Here is a 22,963-nt window from a genome sequence, read left to right on the forward strand (position 1 = left end):
TCTAAAATCCTTTAAAAAAATGACTGGAATTAATCAGTTCCCGACCAGCGCACGCCGATGTACGTCGGCAGAATGGCACGGGCAGGCATATTGGTGTACAGGTACGTCCAATCTTCAATGCCGCCCTGCCACCGCGAGTGCGCCTCCAGTGGCGCGCTTGCGTGCTGGTCAGGACCCCCGTGAATCCGGTCGCGGGTCCCACGGACTCGATCGCCGCGGGCATACCCGCAATCGTCTCACGGGGCGGCTGAATGGAAAAATTCCATTGTAAACAGCATTTCTCCATTCTGCCTAGCAACTAGTGATGCTGATCTCTGCTCCATGTCATTGGAGCAGAGATCAGTGTTCACTAAATGAAAGCCCAACCCCCCACAGTTAGCAAAACACCCCTAGGAACACTTAACCCCTATACTGCCACCCACTGGTTAACCCTTCACTGCCAGTGTCATTTACACAGGAATCACTGCATTTATATATCAGTGATTTCTGTATAAATGACAATGGTCCCAAAAATGTGTCAAAAATGTCCGATGTGTCCGCCATAATGTCGCAGTCACAATAAAAATCGCTGATCGCCGCCATTACTAGTAACAAAAAAATTATTACCAAAAATATGTAGAAAAATACGTATCAGCCTAAACTAAGGAAAAACATTTTTTTTATATATTTTTGGGGGATATTTATTATAACAAAAAGTAAAAAAATAATGCATTTTTTACAAAATTGTTGCTCTATTTTTGTTTATAGCGCAAAAAATAAAAACCGCAGGGGTGATCAAATACCACCAAAAGAAAGCTCTATTTGTGGGAAAAAAAGGACGCCAATTTTGTTTGGGAGCCACGTCGCAGGACCGCACAATTGTCAGTTAAAGTGACGCAGTGCCGAATCGCAAAAAGTGGTCTGGTCTTTGACCAGCAAAATGGTCTGGTCTGTAAGTGGTTAAAAACAAAAAAACATGCCAAGTACGTCAATATGTTTTATAGTGTAGAATTCTCTCAAGTATTTGTTATAACGTATAATGAGTGGTGTTTTATGTGTATATGGAGAAAAGTCCAAATAAGCACAGATGGGGGTCTTAATGTGGTATTAAAGATGTGCACCTCACACCAGACTTCTCATGCCATGTGTCACACGCCCCTTAGGGGTTCTCACTCACCAGAAAGTAAAACACATCAAGCCTTGATATGTTATCATCGGTTGTCATCCACGCCATGGAGGGTGTCGGAGTTGTACTGGGATCTGCCATTGGTAAAAGCATGTAGAGGGCTGTCATTTTTATCATAGGTATTCTTCAACTGTGAGAGATGAATTACAGCTCTTTGGTTTTGGCCATTGTGGAGAGGTTTGTCACAGAACTTTTGGACATTTTACTATTTTGTATGAACTGTTATTTTGACAAGTTATTGCTATTTAAAGTGGTGTTCCAACCCGCAAAAAAAATAAAAAATCATGACTGTGCCTAAAAAAAATAAAAAATAAATAAAAAACATTTGGAATTTTTTTTTTTATCACCTCTAAATGGCTGTTGCTAGGGGGTCCATTGTAGTCTGCCTCCTTCAGTGCCTTGGCTCTTGACTTCACTTCCCCTCAGCGAGGAAGGGCTCAGCTCTGTCCCCTCCCTCTTGTCAATCATCTGGAACACGTGACAGGTCCCAGATGGTTGCGCATGCGCAGTGGGTGCCTGGCTGTGAAGCCACAGCCGGGCGCCCACATTTACAATTCTGGCGCCGCCGAACTGAGGGGGAAACGAGCAGGGCTTCGATCCCCTAAATCGCTGAACCCTGGGACAGGTATGTGTTCGATTATTAAAAGTCAGCAGCTGCAGGTATTTGTAGCTGCTGACTTTAATTTGTTTTTTTGTTTAAATGAGAACCCCGCTTTAAGCAGGAGATAGCAGCTGACATTCTAATATTGCTGTTGATCATTGAAGCACTGTGATCATTATCTGGTGTTTGTTGTTGCTGGATTTATCAGCTCCATAGCACCGAGTTAGTGGAATTTTTTCGATGGAAGAAGGCCTGGGATTTCACAATTTTTTTCGATATATATATATAGATAGATAGATAGATAGATAGATAGATAGATATTTATGGTTTAGAGCCCTATGGCTGATACGCATAAGGATGACATACAGGGTTAACATAAACTTACCACTTGAAATGAACCTGAAAGTGTGCCTTGGTCTAACATATGGTATACCAAAATAAGGGGGCATACCCTAGATAAGAAATGAGAAATTAAATGAAATGAATATGAAATGAGATGAAATGAGTACTCTTGTGAGGAGTATGAATACCTTGAGAAATGCCCTAAAATGGGGATGGGAGGGTGGGTATCACGCACAGGAACCAATGAGGAACACAGCCGAACGGCTGGTTAAATACCCCTCCAGGCTCCTCCCATAAATTCAGGCCACCATACTGGCCTTTATATATATATATATATATATATATATATATATATATATATATATATATATATATATATGTTATACATTTATGTGTTACATTCCCTTCTAAACTATGTATGTCCCACTAAATGTAATAGTAAAATGATACAGAAACTCACAGTGGGGGATCAGGGGTGTGGATACATAACAATCATGTGAGAACTATATTTTGCATTCCATACGCAGGACGCACAAGCAAATCCTTTAAACAAAGAAAATGCAAATATAAAAGGTCACCTTAACAAAGGAATTTTAAAAATTACTGTACAAAATGTAAATCTATACTGTGATTTTTCTTCTTTTATCTAGATGTTCAAATCTGCTTTAATATATACAGCTTTAACTAGTTTCAGATTTTCATTAGTCTCTGCATTGCTTAAGTTTAGTATACAATATGTGTTGCTGTTGTCTCATAATTGTATGTTCCTTTGGCTTTATTATCAACTGCTTTGTAGCACTTCTCCTGAACATTACGCGTTTTTAGGTAGAACACTTGAAACTTTTCTACATCCTAAATCCTTTCAAAATTTATTGGAATGAAGTACAAAAAAGCTCTAAAATATTTTAAAATATTTTATGGTATAGAAATCTCTCTACATGCATGTATATTAAATGGTTTACATGTATGGAAATATTTACATGTTATGCTCCCCTTTCACTTATGTACATCCCACTAAACATAATAGAGGAATAGTGCCATAACACATAGCGGGCGATCAGGGTGTTGGTAGATAACAAAGGTGTAAATGTGGAATTCCTTATGCAGGAGGCACAAGCAGATCCTCTAAATAAAGAAAATGTAAATATAAAAAGTCACTATGACAAAGGAATTTTTATGGCACAAGTTTTTTTTAGTTTTACATGTAAATCATCTACATTGCCTCATTGAAAAAGACAGATGCACTCACACTTTTGTAAAACCATGTTTTTTATTCATGTATTTTTATTATAAAATGGAAAAAAATCAGACATTTTTAAATTGTACTTCTAATCGGATCAAAATGTGTAATGGCTTATCAATATACAGCACTCTATATCTATTTTTATACCACATGATAGATTAGGTGTTAAAATGTTTTTATTATGGCACAAGTGACACAACTTTTTTTTACAGTTTACATCTTTTTACATGTAAATAATTTTGCACTGCCTCACTGAAAGATAATTTTGTTTTGTTTTGTATTCACATATTTTTATTATAGAATAATAAAAAAAAAAGACAAGGGACATACAACAGTACTTCTAATAGGATCAACGTGTATAATGGCTTATCAATGCACAGCAATCTAGATCTACAATTAAAACAAAAAATGCAAAAAACTTTTTTTTGCTCATGCCAAAAACACATATTCCTACAAATAGATATCTAAATTAACCACTTCAATACGGGGCAATTTTAGCCTCTTCCTGCCCAGGCCAATTTCAGCTTTCAGCACTGTGACACTTTGAATGACAATTCTGCAATTGTTTGCAACACTGTACCCAAAGAAAAATGTTATCTTTTTTTTCACACAAATAGAGATTTATTTTGGTGGTATTTAATCGCCAATGGGTTTTATTTTATTTTTTGCTAAATAAATTAAATATACTTAACATTTTGAAATTAGTTTCTGTTATAAACTTTTGCAGATAAATAATTGTTCTCCATTAATTTAGCTCAGATGTATTCTGCTACATTTCACTGGTAAAAATAACTAAAATCAGTGTATATTATTTAGTCTGTGTGGAAGTTATAGAGTCCACAAACTATGGTATATACCTGTATATCTAAAAAATTGATCAATCCTGATGTACTGAGGCCCTAAATGCCAGGACAGTACAAATATCCCCAAACGTAACCCCTTTTTGGAAATTAGACAGTCCAAGGTATTTAGTAAGGGGTATGGCAGGTTTTTTGAAGTTGTAATTTGTCAACATTTTTGGGAAAATAAAGAAGTTGAAAAAACTTTCACCAGTACAATACAGTGTCATCGTATAATTGGTGTGGTGGTGATCAGACACACTGGCTGGTGACAGTATGAAAAAAATGTATATATATATATATATATATATATATATATATATATATATATATATATATATATATATATATATATATATATATATATATATATATATTAATTATATTTTTTTAACACACTGGGACCGGTGCAGATAGCAGTGCATTACATTGCTATAAGCAAGCATTTTACCGAATTAAACATTCGGTCTGTTTTGATGTGATTAGCTGTGATTGACCAAAGCTAATCATATGGTACAGATTGACTGGGATTGGCCCTGTTTGAACCATGTGATCAAATTGACCAATCACAGCTAGCAATGCAATTGTACAGATTGGATGGCTAGAAAGGAAACAATCCACTGTGTAAAATTGTCATCTGACCTGCTGGGATTCGTTACGGCAGTCACATGGTACTGACAGTGGGACGGTACTGTAATCAGTCATCGACTGTGTCCCGTGGACATGGCCGGTGACAATTTGTTCCACTGTGTGACCCTGGGATCGCCGCTTCCTGGAAGGACGTCATATGACATTCACTCAGAATAACAAAACCACCGCCCAGCCACCATTTGTCTATAGACCGGGTGGGAAGTGGTTAAAAACAATTACAATTACACAGCCACACGTGGAGAAATGAAAAGAACTCTAGTAAGATTTCTGGAACAACAATATATGTATAAAATCTATAATAGAGATCACGTCAAACATGTGAGTAAGTAATATTCCAAAAGAACATATGATATAATGGAAATATTATTCCATATAAAATATATATCATGTCTACTCTAACAGTGATTTATAAATTCATGAAAGCCACTTCAGTTTGTAAGCTAAATAATGTCACTAAACAGTTCCTATTACATTAGTTTCACACACAGCAGCCATCCAAGGCTGTCAAGCAATCTTGCATACCAATTAGATGTCTCTTATGCCGCGTACACACAATCAGACTTTTCAACGGACTAGGTCTGGCAAACCGGAATCCGTTGGACAATTCGATCTTGTGTGGGCTCCAGCGGACTTTTCTTTCCTAAAAGTCAGACAGACCTAGAAATAGAACATGTTTCAAATCTTTCCGACAGACTCGAGTCCGGTTGAAAAATACGGTCGCCTGTGTGCTAGTCCGACGGACGAAAACCGACGCTAGGGCAGCTATTGGCTACTGGCTATGAACTTTCTTATTCTAGTCCGGTCATACGTTATCACGTTCGAATCCATCAGACTTTTGGAGTGATTATGTGTGGGCAAGTCCGTTCGTTTGAAAGTCCAGCGGACCTCCGCTGCAAAGTCCGTCGGATAGTCTGCCGGACCAAGTCTGTCAAATAGTCAGCTCGTGTGTAGGCGGCATTAGTTGTCATATCAATATGGTAGTATATCACAATATGTAAAGATATGTTATACTGTGTATTCAAGTGGTCTTGGCAATAATGTAATCATAGCCTCTGAAGAACTCCAAATGTACATGAATATACGTGATGTCCACTAGGTAATTCTATGTGTCAAACACCTTGTTTGGCTAAATATCCACCACATCAAAATGACCAATCAAAAATAATATCAATTTATGTCACTCAGGGATCTCAGAAATGCTGATGCAAATAAAAGTAATGTTACTGAAATGTCATCAAAACAAAACACATGAAGTTATACTTCAACCATAGAGGCCTGTAGAGGATAAGGTGGATAAAACCATAATGATGGAACCTTCTGAAACAAATACAGCTGGGTTAGGTATAACTGTTTATTTCTAAAAAGTGGAATCCAATGTCAGTTCATGAGATAGTAAACCAGAAAAAAAAATATTTCAAATGCACTAGAGGGAATTCCATGCATTTGTGGCTGGGAAGAGACACCGCATAGAGTGCAATAGACTGTATTTGTCACTGTAAGCGGTTATTTTGTGAAGCAGTGCAGTGTTTAAACATAAAACCAATGTGCTCCCTTTACATATGAAATGTATACTTTATTAAAAAATTATCAATATTCGTTATCTTACTGGAGCACTACAGTTAACACATTCTTTGTCATTCTGGTCCTTCAAATTACTTCTTTCCTGTGTGAGACGTGTTGCTTTTAAGTAGATATACACCATATCTGAAATATTTATAACATTCATATTAAACTAATTGAATTGGCTTATTTCCCTATGTGAATCATCTGGTGTTGGGTAAGGCTTTCCTTTCTTGTAAAACACTTACCACATTCCAAACATCTATATGGTGTTTCTCCTGTGTGAATCCTCTGGTGTTGAGTAAGACCGGTCTTTTGTTGAAAACACTTGCCACATTCCAAACACTTAAATGATTTTTCTCCCGTGTGAACCCTCTGGTGTATAGCAAGAAATCTCATTTGTGCAAAGCTCTTGTCACATTCTGAACAGCTATATGGCTTCTCTCCCGTGTGAATCTTTTGGTGTAAATTAAGATAAGCAATTTTCACAAAGCATTTGTCACATTCTGAACATCTAAATAGCTTCTCTCCAGTGTGAATCTTCTTGTGTTGCATAAGATGAGTAGTTTGTTTAAAGCATTGGTCACATTCTGAGCACATAAATGGCTTTTCTCCAGTGTGAATCCTTTGGTGTGTCTTAAGTGCAGATTTTTCGGCAAAACATTTGTCACATTCTGAACATCGGAATGGCTTCTCTCCTGTGTGAATCCTTTGGTGATTAATAAGATTTGACTTGGCATAGAAACATTTGTCACATTCTGTGCATTTAAATGCATTTTCTCCTTGGTGAATCTTCTTCTGGTGATAAGAAAGATGTTCCGGTTGCGAGAAGCTCTCAGTACATTCTGAACATCTATATGGTTTCTCTCCTGTGTGAGTCCTCTTATGTCTAGTAAGATTTCCCTTTGATGAGAAACACGTATCACATTCTGAGCATTGAAATGGCTTCTCTCCTGTGTGGGTCCTCATATGTATAACAAAATTCCCCTTTGATGAGGAATACTTATTACATTCTGTACATTTAAACATGCTTTAGCGGTGTGAATCTTTTACTGGAGGCAAAGATATGTCTTCTTCAAAAATTGCTTGTCAAATTCTGTGCCTTGAAATGTCTTTTCTCCTGTGTTAGTTTTCTATTAATTAATGAGCTTTGCTAAAGGATTTCTTATGGGTCATAAGATCGACTTCTCATGGGTCGTAAAGGTCTATGGAAGATATCTGTATAGGAATATAAAAGTGAATTGTTATATAATAAATTTTGAATAAAGATTAACACCAACTTGAGAATAACGTTCTGGAACTGTAGACCGAAATGTATTGTTTCCTAATAATCACACACTATATTGCCAAAAGTATTGGGACCTCCGCCCCCCCAAATCATTGCATTCAGGTGTATAAAAGAAAGCACCTATGCTTTCACACTGCTGCTACAAACATTTGTGAAAGAATGAGTCACTCTCAGGAGGTCAGGGAATTCAAGCATGGTATCGTGATAGGTTGCCACCTGTGCAATGAGTCCATCTGTGAAATTTCCTTGCTACTAAATACTCCACGGTCAACTGTTAGTGGTACTATAACCAAGTGGAAGCAACTGGGAACAGCAGCAACTCGGCCTCAAGGTGGTAGGCCACGTAAAATGATAGAGTGGGGTCAACGCATGCTGAAGCGCAAAGTGTGCAGAAGTCACCAACTGTCTGCAGAGTTAGTAGCTACAGACCTCCAAACTTTATGTGGCCTTCAGATTACCACAACAACAGTGCATGAAGAGCTTCATGGAATGGGTTTTCATGGCCAAGCTCTGCATCCAATCCTAACATCAGCAAATACAATGCAAAGCATCGGATGCACTGGTGTAAAGCATGCAGCTACTGGACTCTAGAGCAATGGTAACATGTTCTCTGGAGTGATGAATCACTCTTCTCTGTCTAGCAATCTGATTGACATGTTTGGGTTTGGCAGTTGCCAGGAGAATGGTACTTGCCTGACAGCATTGTGCCAGGTGTAAAGTTTGGTGGAGGGGGGATTATGGTGTGGGGTTGTTTTTGAGGGGTTAGGCTTGGCCCCTTAGTTCCAGTGAAGGGAACTCTTAGGGTATCAGCATACCAAGACATTTTGGACATTTTCATGCTCCCAACTTTGTGGAAACAGTTTGGGGATGACCCCTTCCTGATCCAACATGACTGCGCACGAGTGCACAAAGCAAGGTACATAAAGACATGGATTAGTGAGTTTGTGGTGAAGGAACTTGACTGGCCTGCACATAGTCCTGACTCCAAACCGATAGAGCACCTTTGGGATGAATTAGAGCGGAGACTGCGAGCCAGGCCTTCTCGTCCTTCAGCTTCTGTAAGAATAGTCAAACATTCCTATGAACACTCCTAAATCTTGTGCACAGCCTTCCCAGAAGAGTTGAAGTTGTTATAGCTGCAAAGGGTGGGCCAACTCAATATTTAACCCTACAGACTAACTTTACTTTTGGTAACATAGTGTAGATGAAATTGTGAATAAATGTTTTGCTTGTTTGTATTAAACATTATTACACTGTATTTTGGAACCCATGATCAAAGGCTGATAATTGTTTGCACCTCAAAGCTAAAAATACGTTTCGCTGAAAGTAATTTACAAATTCATTATACAGCATTCACCCTCTGGCTTACCACACCACTAAATAACCTCCCATTCTTGAAATTGAACATCAATTTTAAAATTATGTCCAGACACATTATTTCCCCTAATTATCTCTAATCTAGGTCCATAAAAAAATTTGCAAGCATCATTCATATACATCTCAACCAAGGTACCTGCTAATCTTCTACCCAGAATATCTCTGTATTTACAGAGATATTTTAACCTAAAATGCAAAAAGCATAAATAAAGATCCTGTCTTTGATGGATCTAAACATATCTACAAATACAGATCCTTGTCCTTATTTACTCAATGCAGACTGAGTGAAGTGTATTTACTAGTAGAGATGAAAGGAACAATCCCCTGTTTGATTTGCTGCAGAACTCCTGAACAGGGGAAAAGTTCTAACCCGAAAGGTAAACCCAATTGAAGTATATGGGAGCTGAACAGGAAAAATCAAAAATGCCCATTTTGAAAGCTTATATGCAAGTAATTCGCCATAAAAGGGGTATTGGGGTCTGGGTACTGCCCTGGGGGACATGTATCAATTAAATGTTTTTTTAAAGCAATAATTAAAAGCAGTGATAATAAGAACAATCTTAGAAACAGTGATTTTAATGATGCTTAACCCCTTCCCGTCCAGCCGCCGCAGTTATACTGCGGCAGGTTGGCTCCCCTGTAGCTGTACGTCAGTTTGCCTTTTGACCACTAGGAATACCAGGCACCCACGATCACGCCACATAGAGACAGAATGGAGATCTGTCAATGTAAACAGACAGATCTCCGTGCTGTCAGGGGTGAGGAGAGCGATCTTTTTTTTTTTTTTTTTTTTTTAATTGTTTATTTGTAGCAGGAAATGCGTCCACATTGACCAACAGGTTACATACTTTCCACAAATCGTACAGAGAGAAAGGCAGTAAAGGTAATACATCATCAATTCTCTGCTATCCTTATCCTCAATAGTAAAAAGAAAAAACATCAGCATGTGGAAACACGAATTCTCATCATCTCGCGGTCTCATTTCCCAGTTTCTTTTTAACTAACTTAGTATCTACATTGGAACCCCTTCCAATATATGGAGGGGGGAGATGAATCATAGGAGTGGGAAAGACAGAGGGAAAAATAGAAAAAAAGGGGGGGTGAGTCGGGTATGGGGAGGTACCGGGAGCGGGGTGGGGGGGGGCAGCCAGGTGTGTTACTCGATCATGGAGTGCTCAGATAACCAGTCGGAGTTGCAGTTACGGGGCCTTTATCTATGGCCACCATACTCAACAAGTCATTGTCCCTGCCTGCTGCATTATGTGTCTGTGTCAGATCCTCTCGGGGCCCGACCCTCAGCTGAGTATATAAACCCAGTCCAGCCCTGCCAGGTTTTAGTGAAGGTCTCCTCTCTATTTTGTGCTGTGAGGATAAGGTCCTCCATTTTCCTGATGTCCTCCACCTTACGAAGCCAGAGGTCAATGGTCGGCGGAAGGGGTGATTTCCACCGGAGTGGTATGCAGGCCTTAGCGGCATCAAGCAGGTGGCGAATCACTGATTTCTTGTAGTTCCTGTCAGGGATATCAGAGGCGTGTAAGAGAAAGAATGCTGGGTCGTCTGTGAGGGGCCGGGCCGTGAATTGTTGTACTGTCTCACGTACCACTTTCCAGAAGCGTGTAAGTTTAGGGCAAGACCAGAAAATATGTAGCATGGTCCCTTTGTCAGTGTGACATCTCCAACATAGGTCTGACGTATTTGGGTAGAGCTGGTGGAGTAGCGAAGGGGTCCTATACCACCGTGAGAGAATTTTGTAATTCGTCTCTTGGATCTTGGCACAGATTGAGGACTTATGTGTAAATCGGAGAATACGCTGTCTCTTGGTGTCGCTGAATTGGCAGGCTAGCTCTGTTTCCCAATTGAGTATTCCCGGGGGAATAAAGACCGCTGAGGGAGCATTTAAAAGGTTATAGGTCAGTGAAAGTGTGTGTGGAAGGGCACCCGCCTCAGTGCATAGCACCTCCAGGGCTGTGAGCGCCTGAGCGTCTGAGTTGGGGGGTGGGATCGTAGATAGGAAATGTGTTAGTTGGAGTGTCCTCAGGAAGTCCAGACGGAACGGTCCCGTAGGATCTAGGAAATTTGCCATCGTTTTCCAGCGCCCACCCGAACTAAAGTGTGAGGCTTGATGTAGGCCCGCTTCCCCCAAACCCCGAAGACCTCCATCATATAGACCCGGAGTAAATAAGGGGTTGCCTATAATAGGGTAAAGGGGTGAGTTAGAGGAGGTGAGGGACGCTTGCGAAATTATTCGAGCGCAGACCCTCGCCGAGTTTCCAATCAGTGGGTGGTGTTTTATCTCCGCTGGCAGTGCTGGGTAGCACCATGGCGCCCCCCTGAGTGGGATCACACTTTGGGATTGTTCCAGCCTGGCCCATAGCTTGGTTTCCTGATTGGTCACCAATCTATGAGCCTCCCCAGATGCACAGCTTGATAGTAGGCTCGAATATTCGGTAGGGCTAGTCCGCCGTGCGATTTGGGGAGTACCAGGAGTTTATTAGCAAGTCTAGGTCTTTTTTTCACCCAGACAAATTCTGTGAATGCAGATTGTACCTGTTTAAAGAATGCGGTTGGTATGTGTGTGGGAAGAGCCTGCATCAGGTAGAGGATTTTTGGGAGGATAGACATCTTTAAGATGTTGCAACGTCCTATCCAGGAGTGCATGCCCGATTGCCACTGGGTCAGAAGTGATTTTATTTCCAATAATAATGGTGGGAAGTTAAGCTCGTACAGTTTCGAGAGAGTATGAGGGATGTATGTACCTAGGTACTTCAGGGCATTGTTTGTCCACTTCAGATTAAAGCTGGCTTGAAGGTGGCTGAGCTGCGCCACCGGTATCCCTATGCCCATCGCCTCTGACTTGCCGAAATTAATCTTTAAATTCGAGAGCGTCCCATAGGTTGCAAATTCCCGCATCAAATTCGGGAGGGATATCACCGGGTTGGAGAGTGAGAACAACAAGTCGTCAGCGTAGGCTGACACTTTGTACTGGGCACATTTAACCGGAATATCAGTGATGTTCGGATTTAATCTAATGTGGCATAGGAATGGTTCGAGTGTCAGCGCGAAAAGGAGGGGTGAGAGCGGGCAGCCCTGTCGTGTCCCGTTTGTAATCCGAAAGGGGTCTGATAGTACCCCATTGGCTCTGACCCTGGCCGACGGTGTTGTGTATATTGCATGGATCCATCGTAACATGTTGCTACCCAGTCCTATGTGCCGTAGTGTGGCGGACATGAAATCCCAGCTCACCCTGTCAAAAGCTTTCTCAGCGTCTGTGCTGAGAAAGATACTCGACTTGTTTTCCAAGGTGGCAGCATGTAACAGGTTCAGGACTTTGGTGGTATTATCCCTAGCCTCCCTAGTGGGGACAAAGCCTACCTGGTCAAGATGTATCAGGTCGGGGATGTGTGACTGCAGCCTCGTAGCTATGATTTTGGTAAAAAGCTTAAGATCTGTGTTCAATAGGGAAATTGGACGGTAGCTCCCGCATTGAGACGGGTCCTTGCCTTCTTTAGGGATCACCGCTATATGAGCCTGCAACGTGGCCTCATGGAGCTTGCTCCCCTTAGCAAGATCATTAAAAAGGTGAAGTAGATGATGTCCAAGTGATGGGAGTAGAGACTTATAATATTGTAGTGTTAGGCCGTCAGGACCCGGGGCCTTCCCTCGTTTGGTATTACCTATTGCCAGTTGTGTTTCGGACAATGTAATAGGTTCCTCCAAGACGCCCCTCGCCTCCGTCGGCAGGACGGGCATCTTGGAAGAGGCTATGTAATCGGCTATGTGTACTGGGGGGGGACGGGCTGCGTCTAGGTTATAGAGATTCTCGTAAAAGGACTTAAATGCATTGGTAATTTGTTGGGGTAGCGTCTCTCGCGTTCCTGAAGGAGAGAGAACGTGAGGTATATAAGATGCCTCCCGTTGGGCTTTCAGAGATTGCGCGAGTAATCTACCACATTTATTACCTGACTCGTAGATTCTCTTACGGGAGATCTGGAGCGCCGCCTTAGCTTTAAAGTGGAGGAGATCGTTTATCTGGGTGCGTATCGTATCCAGCTCACTACCTAAGGGAGTGGTCGGTGTCTGTTTGTGTTTTGCTTCTAAAAGTTGAAGTTTACCGAGCAACTCGGACAGTTGAGCGGTTCGCTGTTTTTTAAGTCGTGCGCCGTGCTTTATCAGCACCCCGCGGATCACCGCCTTGCGTGCCTCCCAAACTAGGCCCGTATCGCAGTCCCCGGTATTGTTAGTGTGGAAATAATGGGATAGTTCCGTTGTCACGTCCGTCAGTACATCGGCATCCTGGAGGAGGCTCTCATTGAGTCTCCAAGGCTTCTTCTGTCTCCTGTAAAAGTCGGTCAAAGCATAGCGTAGTGTAACTGGGGCGTGGTCAGACCACGTGATAGATCCGACAGTGGACCCCCTAACAGCCGGAAGTTGGTTGTGTGGCAGCAAGAAGTAGTCAATGCAGGAGTACCCGTTGTGTGGTCTGGAAAAGAAGGTATAATCCCGTTCCCCGACGTGGAAGAGGCGCCACACATCAATCAGCTGTGCGGCATGCAAGGCTGCGTGGGCAGCCTTCCTCACACCGCGGGGGATGGAGGACAGCCCCGCAGAGGTGTCCTCTGCAGGTATTAAGGGGATGTTTAGGTCTCCGCCTATGATCAGTTGGCCTTCCGTAAAGTTTTGAAGTAAGTCTAAATGTCTTTTCACAAACAGGTCTTGTCTGCTGTTGGGAGCGTAGAGGCTTGCAATGGTAACCTTCACACCACCAATCAGGCCTTTAAGGAATAAAAACCGTCCCTCCGGGTCCTTTGTTAAGTCTAACAGGGTCCACGGTACTCTGGCCGCTATTTGAATGGAGACCCCTCTAGATTTGGCCTCTGTGTACGTGGAGTGGTAGACTGTCGGGTAGTATCGGTTTTTCAAAATAAAGTGTGTCTCCTGTAGTAAGACAATGTCAGCTTTCTGTCGTTTCATGTCTTTTAGCAGCATGCGTCTCTTCTCGGGGACGTTAAGTCCCTTCGCATTGAGGGTAACAATGTTGAGCACATCCATGATCGGGACGGGGTGGGAGAAGTGGGAGGGGGGAGAAGAGTGGAAGAGGGGAGGAAAGACGTGAGGGTGGGAGAATGTATCAGTAGAGAGTAGTATTACTAAGTTAACGGGGTAAGTTAACGGGGTAAGGGACGTACGGGGGTGTGACCGAGAGGGAAAGGACTCTCAGCCAGCACTGTCCAGCGGAGCTGGAGAACTAGAATGCAGCTAGTGGCTGCTTCAACGCCCACCAGGTATACCCGGATGAAAAGCGTCAACCTAAGTGGGGGAGTGTCCAACACGGGCCAGCGGGGAGTCTCCCCAGCCCCCCCGGAGCCCCAGGCCCTAGGTGCATGTGTAGATGTGAACAGTTAAATGATGCCCGTATGGGCAGGACTAATGTGGGCAGAAGAATAGAAAACTCCCAAGAATCTTATAAACGTAACATATCACAGAACTGGGCAAGAAATAACGTTGTATAAAGACCTACAGAGTCACTACACTGGCTGATGACAAAACAAACTAGTTAAAGCAAAACAGTAAAAAAACATAAAACATCTCTTAACCAACATTCCCTCTAGTCCATCAGTTTGGCACAGCTTCCCCTGCACCGTCCTGGAGACACTATCAAATCGCGGGATGAGGGTGACGGGGGGGGGTGAGGGAGGGAGGCAGGGATAGGGGGGGAAAGGGGGAGGGATGAGGAGAGGAGAAAAAAAAAAAGGGGGAGGGGCCCCAACCACCCACACCCCAAGGTCAGACACCACCCCCCGGTCACCACCCAACTGCAGCACAGAACCATCTTCAGGGACCCACCCGATCCCCACACAAGTTCTGGGAGGTCGCCAAACTCCGGACAACTTCAGGGGCGTAACAGTCATGAGGACCAGGCAGATAGGTCCTAAGGTGCCCCGAGGTTGGAGGCCGCCCCGGTCGTCCAGGGGGTCGTCATTGCCTCTGGGAAGTATTGCATAGGGTGGTGCAGCCACCCCGACAGACGTGAACATACCCGCAGGCATGTCCGGAGCCGCCAAGGCGCGGCTTCTCTCCTGCATGGCAGTAGCAGCCGTGGCGGCCGTAGGGCAGGAGCAAAGTCCAGATGAGGGGAAATCCGGTCAAAAGAGAGTAGTGCTGATAAGGGGTGAAAAGTTCAACCAGTGCAGGACAACATAAGAGCTAAAGGGTGCAGTCATGCCTCACGTGATCCATTAACAGATGTGGACGTGGTACGGGACCGACCCGAGGCCTCCGGGAGCGAGCTGGTAAGGCGGGTCTGCCTGACGGTGGGCCTATACGGCTTGCAGGGCGCTGGATCCTCGCTAGCCAGTTCGGCACTGGGACCGGCTCTGCCCCAGGAAAGTAAAGAATGCAGGGAGATCCGCTGGTGTGCGCAGTGGAGCCGCTATCCATGCGGAAGATAACTGTGAGTGGGTAGCCCCATCTGTATGTGCAACCATGGCGTCTCGCAACTTCAAGTGCCGGTTTCAGCATGGCACGGCGTTGTAGGGTGGCCCTGGATAGGTCTGGGAGTATCTGGATCTGCGCTCCATCAAAGTCAATGACCCCATGTTCCCATGCCTTCTTCAGGAGTACTTCCTTCTGTGCATATCTGTGGAGACGGCACAGAACATCACAGGGTCTTGCCGGATCGGTAGATCTGGGGCCCAACGCACGGTGAACCCGATCAATTTCCAGAGAGGGAGGCGTGGTTCCCAGGAGCCTGTGAAAGATAGCGGTAACAGTCTCACCCAAATCCTCAGGGCCTGTAGCCTCCGGGAGTCCCCTCAGTCGCAAGTTGTTACGGCGGCTACGGTCCTCCATTTCCTCCAGATGAAGCTGCATCTCCTGTGCCACTGCCGCCTGGGAATCCTGCGCACGCTCCAGAGCTTGCACCCTAGTCTCCAGTGAGGTAAGCTGGGTTTCCCCCGAGGACACCCGGTCTCCTAAAGCGTGCAGCTCCGTTTTCACCTCTTGGATGTCCCTGCTGTGCGCCTCTTCTATCCGCAGGATCAGGGTTTCAATGTCCGCCCTCGTGGGGAGGGCCTCAATATCCGCCCTCGTAGGTAGGGCCCGCAGCATTCTGCGAAGGTCATCATCCAGGGTTCCCTGGTCGGGGGCAGAGCCGGCCATCTCAGACCGCGGCACAATTGGGGCCCCTGAGAGGGGGTCCGAGGCAGGTGCAGCGGAAGACGTCAGAGTATCAGGGGGGGCTGTTTCTGTGTGCGACCCCCGAGGCACGGTGGCAGTAGTACCAGGGGAGGCACACTGGCTCCCGCTGAAGAAACGCTGGATACCAGGCTGTGAGGGTCTACTGTGGGTCCCATGGGTCGCTGAACGTGTCCTGTATCGTTTGGGAGTGTTCATGCCGATTTCACATCTGGTGGAGTTGTGTTGTGGCCTGTATGGTCCGGGTCAGGCAGGGGGCCCCCCCGTGGATTATCTTCACCCAGCCATCCGGAACTCGTAATCACCAGAGCAGGGTAATATCATGGTAAGGGCAGCAGGGGCTTCTCTGCAGGCGTCCCCCCCGCCCCCCCCCGGCCAAAGAAGCTGCCGAGGGGCAGACAGAAACGTCCCTAGGGTCTCGCAGAACGGCCTCCCACACAGGAAGTGCCCCCCGCAGCCCCACAAACCCCCCACTGGTAGGCAGAGAGAAGCTTGGCAATGTGGCGGGGAAGCTGGGCTTTTAATAGTGGAGGGAGACCAGCGTACAGAAAAAGAAGCAAGCCACCGCCTGCAAAATCCCCAAGTCACGGGCTGTAGTGACAGTTCAGGCTGGTGCTAGAGTCAGGAAGGCCGATGGGGCAAGTGCGGAGAGGCGACCCGTGCTGGGCCGATCGCGGCGTCCTCTGGTGGGGATGCCGCTCCAGGAAACAGCGGGGATGAGCAGGCTGCACTAGGCCGCACTAGGCCGCACTAGGCAGGGTCCGGGACCCAGCGAGGCCTCTAGGCCGTGTCCCGCAGGTCTCCGCTCAAGGATGGGGGTCATTCAGAGTCCCCTACCTCTGCCTCCGGGGTGTTGTCTCATGTAGGCCCCCGAGCAGCAAGATGGCGGCGGCCGAGGAGTACCAAGATGGCGGCGGCCGCGGAGGGACAGGAGACAGACCGCTCCGCTTGTGTCTCTTAATCCTGGGCACCAACAACTCGGGGCACCTCCGGGGAGCCCGGGGAAGTGTGGAGGAGGATGTTGGAGCTCGATTAAGGCTCGGATGGTGGTGGATTGACAGCGCGATCAGGAGATCCCTGAGAAGACGTCCGCCGCCGCCCACGTCCGGACACGCCCCCCAGGAGAGCGATCTTTGTTCATACTCAGTATGAACAACGATCTCTCTCCTCACCCAGTCAGTCCACTCCCCCCCACAGTTAGAATCACTCCCTAGGGAACACAGTTAACCCCTTGATCACCCCCTAGTGTTAGCCCCTTCCCTGCCAGTGACATCTATACAGTAATCAGTGCATTTTTATAGCACTGATCGCTGTATAATTGTCAATGGCTCCAAAAAATTCAAAAGTGTCCAATCTGTCTGCCATAATGTTGCAGTCCCAATAAAAGTCTCTGTCATTGCTAGTAAAAAAATAATAAAAATGCCATAAATCTTTCCCCTACTTTTCGCAAACCAATCAATATACGCTTATTGCAATTTTTATTACCAAAAATATATAGAACAATACATATCGGCCTAAACTGAGGAAAAAAAATGGAGATATTTGTACAAAATATTGTGTTTTTTTCAAAATTGTCACTCTTTTGTTGTTCATAGCACAAAAAAAAAATGCAGAGATGAGGAAATACCACCAAAAGAAATCTCTATTTGTCTGAAAAAAGGACATCAATTTTGTTTGGTTACAGTGTCGCACGACCGCACAGTTGTCAGTAAAAGCGGCGCAGTGTGGTATCACAAAAAATGGCCTGGTCATTGAGTATCCAAATCTTCCGGGGCTGAAGTGGTTAAAGTGCAACAATAAAAAAGAAAAAATCCTTTAAATATAGTGCCTGGGGGGTCCCCTCAGTCTGTCTGTAAAGTGGCGCATCTGTAGCATATATAGAACATGCTGTAACAAAAATGACATTCTAAAGAAGTGATCATCTTTAAACTCTGGGGCCCCATGATCTCCTATTGCCCAGGGGGCCCCATGAGTTGTCAGTCCACCTCTGCCCCTCCCATGAGGAAAATAGCTAAAGTAAACAATGTTTGCCATACATTTATTCATATACTCTTAACCCCTTCCCGCCGAGCATACGCAGATGTGTGTACTCGGCTTCCGGGGGGTATACCGGGATGATGCCCGCACCTGCAGGCATCATCCTGGTACCGTTTTATTCAGCGGGCGATTGGCTATCCAGCCATAACAACCAAAGCAGCTAAAAGCCGCTCGGCTGTTATGCAGGAGGAGAGGGAGGGGACGTCCTCCCCTCCCGCCGCCTCCCGCCGCCTCCCGCCGTTGTTACCGGTGCTCCCGCTCGATCGGGAGCACTAATTCAAGATACGGCACTGCCAGCTGCTGGGGAGGAACTGGAACCAAGCTGTAATCAGCTTCGTTCCAGTATCATAATCGTAAACACGGAACTAATGTCATGACGTCACTTCCCGTTTACTCGGCTGCCAATGGCGCCGGTTTTAAAAAGATATACGGTATTCAGAATCGCTGTTTTCGGCGATCTGAATACATTGAAGTGTAAAGGAGGGGTGGGGGGTCTTTTAGACCTCCGATCCCTCCATAAAGAGTACCTGTCACCACCTATTACTGTCACAAGGGATGTTTACATTCCTTGTGACAGCAATAAAAGTGATCAAATTTTTTTTTTTTTTTATAAAAAAAACTATTTATTCATTTTCAAATAAATAAAATAAAAAAATAAAAAATTTTTTTTTAAAGCGCCCGCCGTCCCCGCGAGCTCGCAAAGCAAAGAAAACGCATACGGAAGTCGCGCCCGCATATGTAAACGGTGTTCAAATCACATACGTGAGGTATCGCCACAATCGTCAGAGCGAGAGCAATAATTCTAGCACTAGACCTCCTCTGTAACGCTAACCTGGTAACCGTAAAAAAAAAAATTAAACCGTCGCCTATTGAGATTTTTAAGTACCGTACTTTGTCGTCAATCCACAAGTGCGTGCAATTATAAAGTGTGACATGCTTGGTATCTATTTACTCGGCGTAACATTATCTTTCACATTATGCAAAAAAATTGGGCTAATTTTAATGTTTCGTTTTTTTTTAATTAATGAAAGTGTCCCTTTTCCCAAAAATATTGCAACAATCGTCATTTTATTCTCTAGAGTCTCTGCTAAAAAATATATATATAATGTTTGGGGTTCCAAGTAATTTCTAGCAAAAAATATGGATTCTAACTTGTAAACACCAAATTCCAAAAATAGGCTTAGTCATGAAAGGGTTAAATATATTTAGACAGGTTGCCTTTGAGCCTAAGACACATCATTTCCTTTGCACTTAAAAAAAGGCTCAAACATGTGCTGCAGAAAGCTGCAGAAAGCTGCAGAAAGCTGCAGAAAGCACATGGTGAGGCAAACATGCTTCTATAAGCTTGTTACCTTTTTCTAGACATTTAAAAAAAATTATATTCTTATTTCTTATATTTTTGTTCAACTTAGGCAGGCCATACACGTGCAAATTTCTTTCCTGCGACAAAGGGTAAGAGAAGAGAGAATACAGCAGACTGGTTGTACCCAAGTTGATTGATCGATCAACAGGCCAGTGCATCAGGTACTTGGGTACTCAGATGGACTGTGACTGGTACTCAGGTACTCAGGTACTCAGATGGACTGACAGGTACTCGGGTACTCAGATGGACTGTGACAGGTACTCGGGTACTCAGATGGCCTGTGACTGGTACTTAGGTACTCGGGTACTCAGATGGGCTGTGACAGGTACTTGGGTACTCAGATGGGCTGTGACAGGTACTCGGGTATTCAGATGGGCTGTGACAGGTACTCGGGTATTCAGATGGGCTGTGACAGGTACTCGGGTACTCAAATGGGCTGTGACAGGTCCTCGGGTACTCGGGTACTCAGATGGACTTTGACTGGTACTCAGGTACTTGGGTACACAGATGGACTGTGACAGGTACTCGAGTATTCAGATGGGCTGGGACAGGTATTCAGGTACTCAGATGGGATGTGACAGGTGGTGACAGGTACTGGGTGAATGCTGTATAATAAATTTGTAGATTACTTTCAGTGAAACTTATTTTTAGCTTTGAGGTGCAAACAATTATCAACCTTTGATCCTGGGTTCCAAAATACAGTGTAATAATGTTTAATACAAACAAGCAAAACATTTATTCACCATTTCATCTACACTATGTTGCCAAAAGTATTAACTAAACTGTAAACTTTAACTGTCTCAGTAAATGTATCACCACCTTGCTTCAGTAATTATACCTATTTAATATGGACTGGTATATATTTGGTTGAGCTCTTTTACAATATTCTCTATACAGCATATTATTCTTACAGGTGAGACCTAATAGTAAAATGCTTGTAAAATGGGAAAGTATAAAGGTGAGGGGTAAGATCATGAATAAACAGTGATGTATAACTTTCTAAAATATGAATGTTACAAGTAATGTGATACAATGTTATATGAGTGAAGCTATTAGTATACAAAAATGTTAACACTGATAAAGTGAGGCTGATTTACTAAAACACTTGATAATTATCACCCAATAAGTTGTATGAATGTTACTTCAATTAGCAAGTCATGTAAAAACAAAAACAAATTTATGCTCACGTATTTCTTCAGCAAATGACTGGTAATTTATTGTGCGGCCATTCTAAACTGCAATAACCTTAAACAAATTTTAGTAAATTGGCATACATGCAGATATATTTCTATTACTATAGAACAGTGATGGTGAACCTTGGCACCCCAGATGTTGTGGATCTACATTTCCCATAATGCTCCTGCACTCTTCAGTGTAGTTGAACATCATGGGAAATGTAGTTCCAAAACATCTGGGGTGCCAAGGTTCACCATCACTGCTATAGAACGTATATGCATTTTTAATTTGTACAGAAATTTGAGAAGACTGTTGGTCCTTATGAATCAGAGTTACCTGTGGAACACATAACAAAACCGTCACAAGTTCCAGTATGAATCTATGTCATTATAAAATGATGGTATATGGATATCAATATATATATAATGGTAAAACCCATAAATGCTTATTGATGCACAAATGTTACATTTACTATTTGGGTGTCACACAAACAAGAAATGTATCACAAAAACAACATAATTATCAAGATGAAATAGTCACAAATATATTTAAAGAGTTAATACTTTTTAGTTTTTATATGAAAAAATGCATATACTATGAAATTTTGTTGTGTAGAAATTTCTCATAAAAAAAAAAATCCTACTATGTAAAATATATACTGTATAATTGTTTTATTTCATCTGTTGCTTGTATTTTTTTGTATTGAAACCTGGCAGAAAAAAAGTGCTGCAATGTATTCCACCTGCTGACACCATAGATCATGGTTCATTGTTCATAGATAAACACATACAATCATCTAAACTGTACAAGTGTACAATCATAAAAAGTGTACCAACCTGGTATAAAGTAGTATAGGATCCTTTAGTAGCTTCCTTAGTAGTTCCCTTCACCAGCAGTTCTTGTAAGCGACTGAGCCCAGCTTCAACTTTTATTTATTTGACCGCCATTCAGTAACATGTGCTCACTTCCCATTGGTTAAAAAGGTGTGATCTACTTAACAAAAGGCATCTTCACAGTCTACATAGATAGTTTCAGCTTCTCTTTGTTCAGCTCTTCATCACAATCACAGTCAGGACAAGTTCATTAACATTGTAATATGTAGAAGGAAGACTATAGGAGTGTACCTTCATTGAAAATGAATGGCAGTTGTTTCTCATAATTAACATAAAAAACAGGTGACACTCTACATATATTATCAATGATAAGAGATACTGGAGGTGGTAGAGCAATGCTTTGTGATCTTCTTCAAAATTCAGTTACATGATCCCACGAGTTGTGTAACCATACTGTTCTGTCTCTGCAGATAAATGACAACCATTTGTAATGCTAAATTGATATTTACCTTGTGCATCAAACTTGGTTTGCACAACATAAAAAAAAATTCACAGAGGAACTGCCTACAGAGAAATGTAATTACCATAGTAGCAGTTAGCTGACCATTAGGTATAAGGGGATCTGTTTTGGTTCAATTCAGTGAACCCAACCTTAGTGGATCTCGGGTGATCACTGATCTGAGTAAGGGGCCGGTCCCGGTCCCTTACCATGTGATCAGCTGTCAGCCAATGGCAGCTGATCACATGATCAAAACAAAAGCTTGTGATCGTTTGTTTGTTTTTCCTCACGCTGACAGCGGAGGAGAAAAAAAAAGCTGATCACGGCTCATCTTAAAGGGGCATCGGCCCCGAAAATGAAGAGGCAATTATGCCTCATTTATGCCATCTGACAGTGCCCACAAGTGCCACCTATCAATGCCCACAAGTGGTGCCAATCAGTGCCACCTAGAAGTACTGCCTATCAGTGTAACCGATCAGTGCCCATCACTGCCACCCATCAGTGCCCATCACTGCGACCCATCGGGGCCCATCACTGCCACCTATTGGTGCCCATCAGTGCCGCCTCATCAGCGTACATCAATGATGGACAAAAATTACCCGTTTTAAAATTTTATAACAAAATAAAAACAAAAATCGCACAGGTGATCAAATGCCACCAAAAGAAAGCTCTATATGTGGGGAAAATTTTGTTTGGGTACAGTGTTGTATGACCGTGCAATTGTCATTCAATTCAATGCATCAGCGCTGAAAGCTGAAAATTGGTCTGGATAGGAGGGGGGTTTAAGTGCCCTAT

At 43.5% G+C, this 22,963-nt stretch overlaps 1 protein-coding gene across 1 annotated transcript in view; it reads right to left on the reverse strand.

Moving 5' to 3' along the window:
• LOC143962290 (uncharacterized) overlaps positions 1–22,963 on the reverse strand; it is a 315,099-nt gene that overhangs the window by 112,672 nt on the left and 179,464 nt on the right. Inside the window, 1 exon segment of the mRNA XM_077471593.1 lies at positions 6,600–7,431. Coding sequence (XP_077327719.1) covers positions 6,600–7,431 — 832 coding nt within the window.

Source organism: Lithobates pipiens, unplaced genomic scaffold (genome assembly GCF_037356315.1).
Source record: "Lithobates pipiens isolate NorthernLeopardFrog02 unplaced genomic scaffold, aLitPip1_a1.2 Scaffold_8, whole genome shotgun sequence".
Lineage (NCBI taxonomy): Eukaryota > Metazoa > Chordata > Amphibia > Anura > Ranidae > Lithobates > Lithobates pipiens.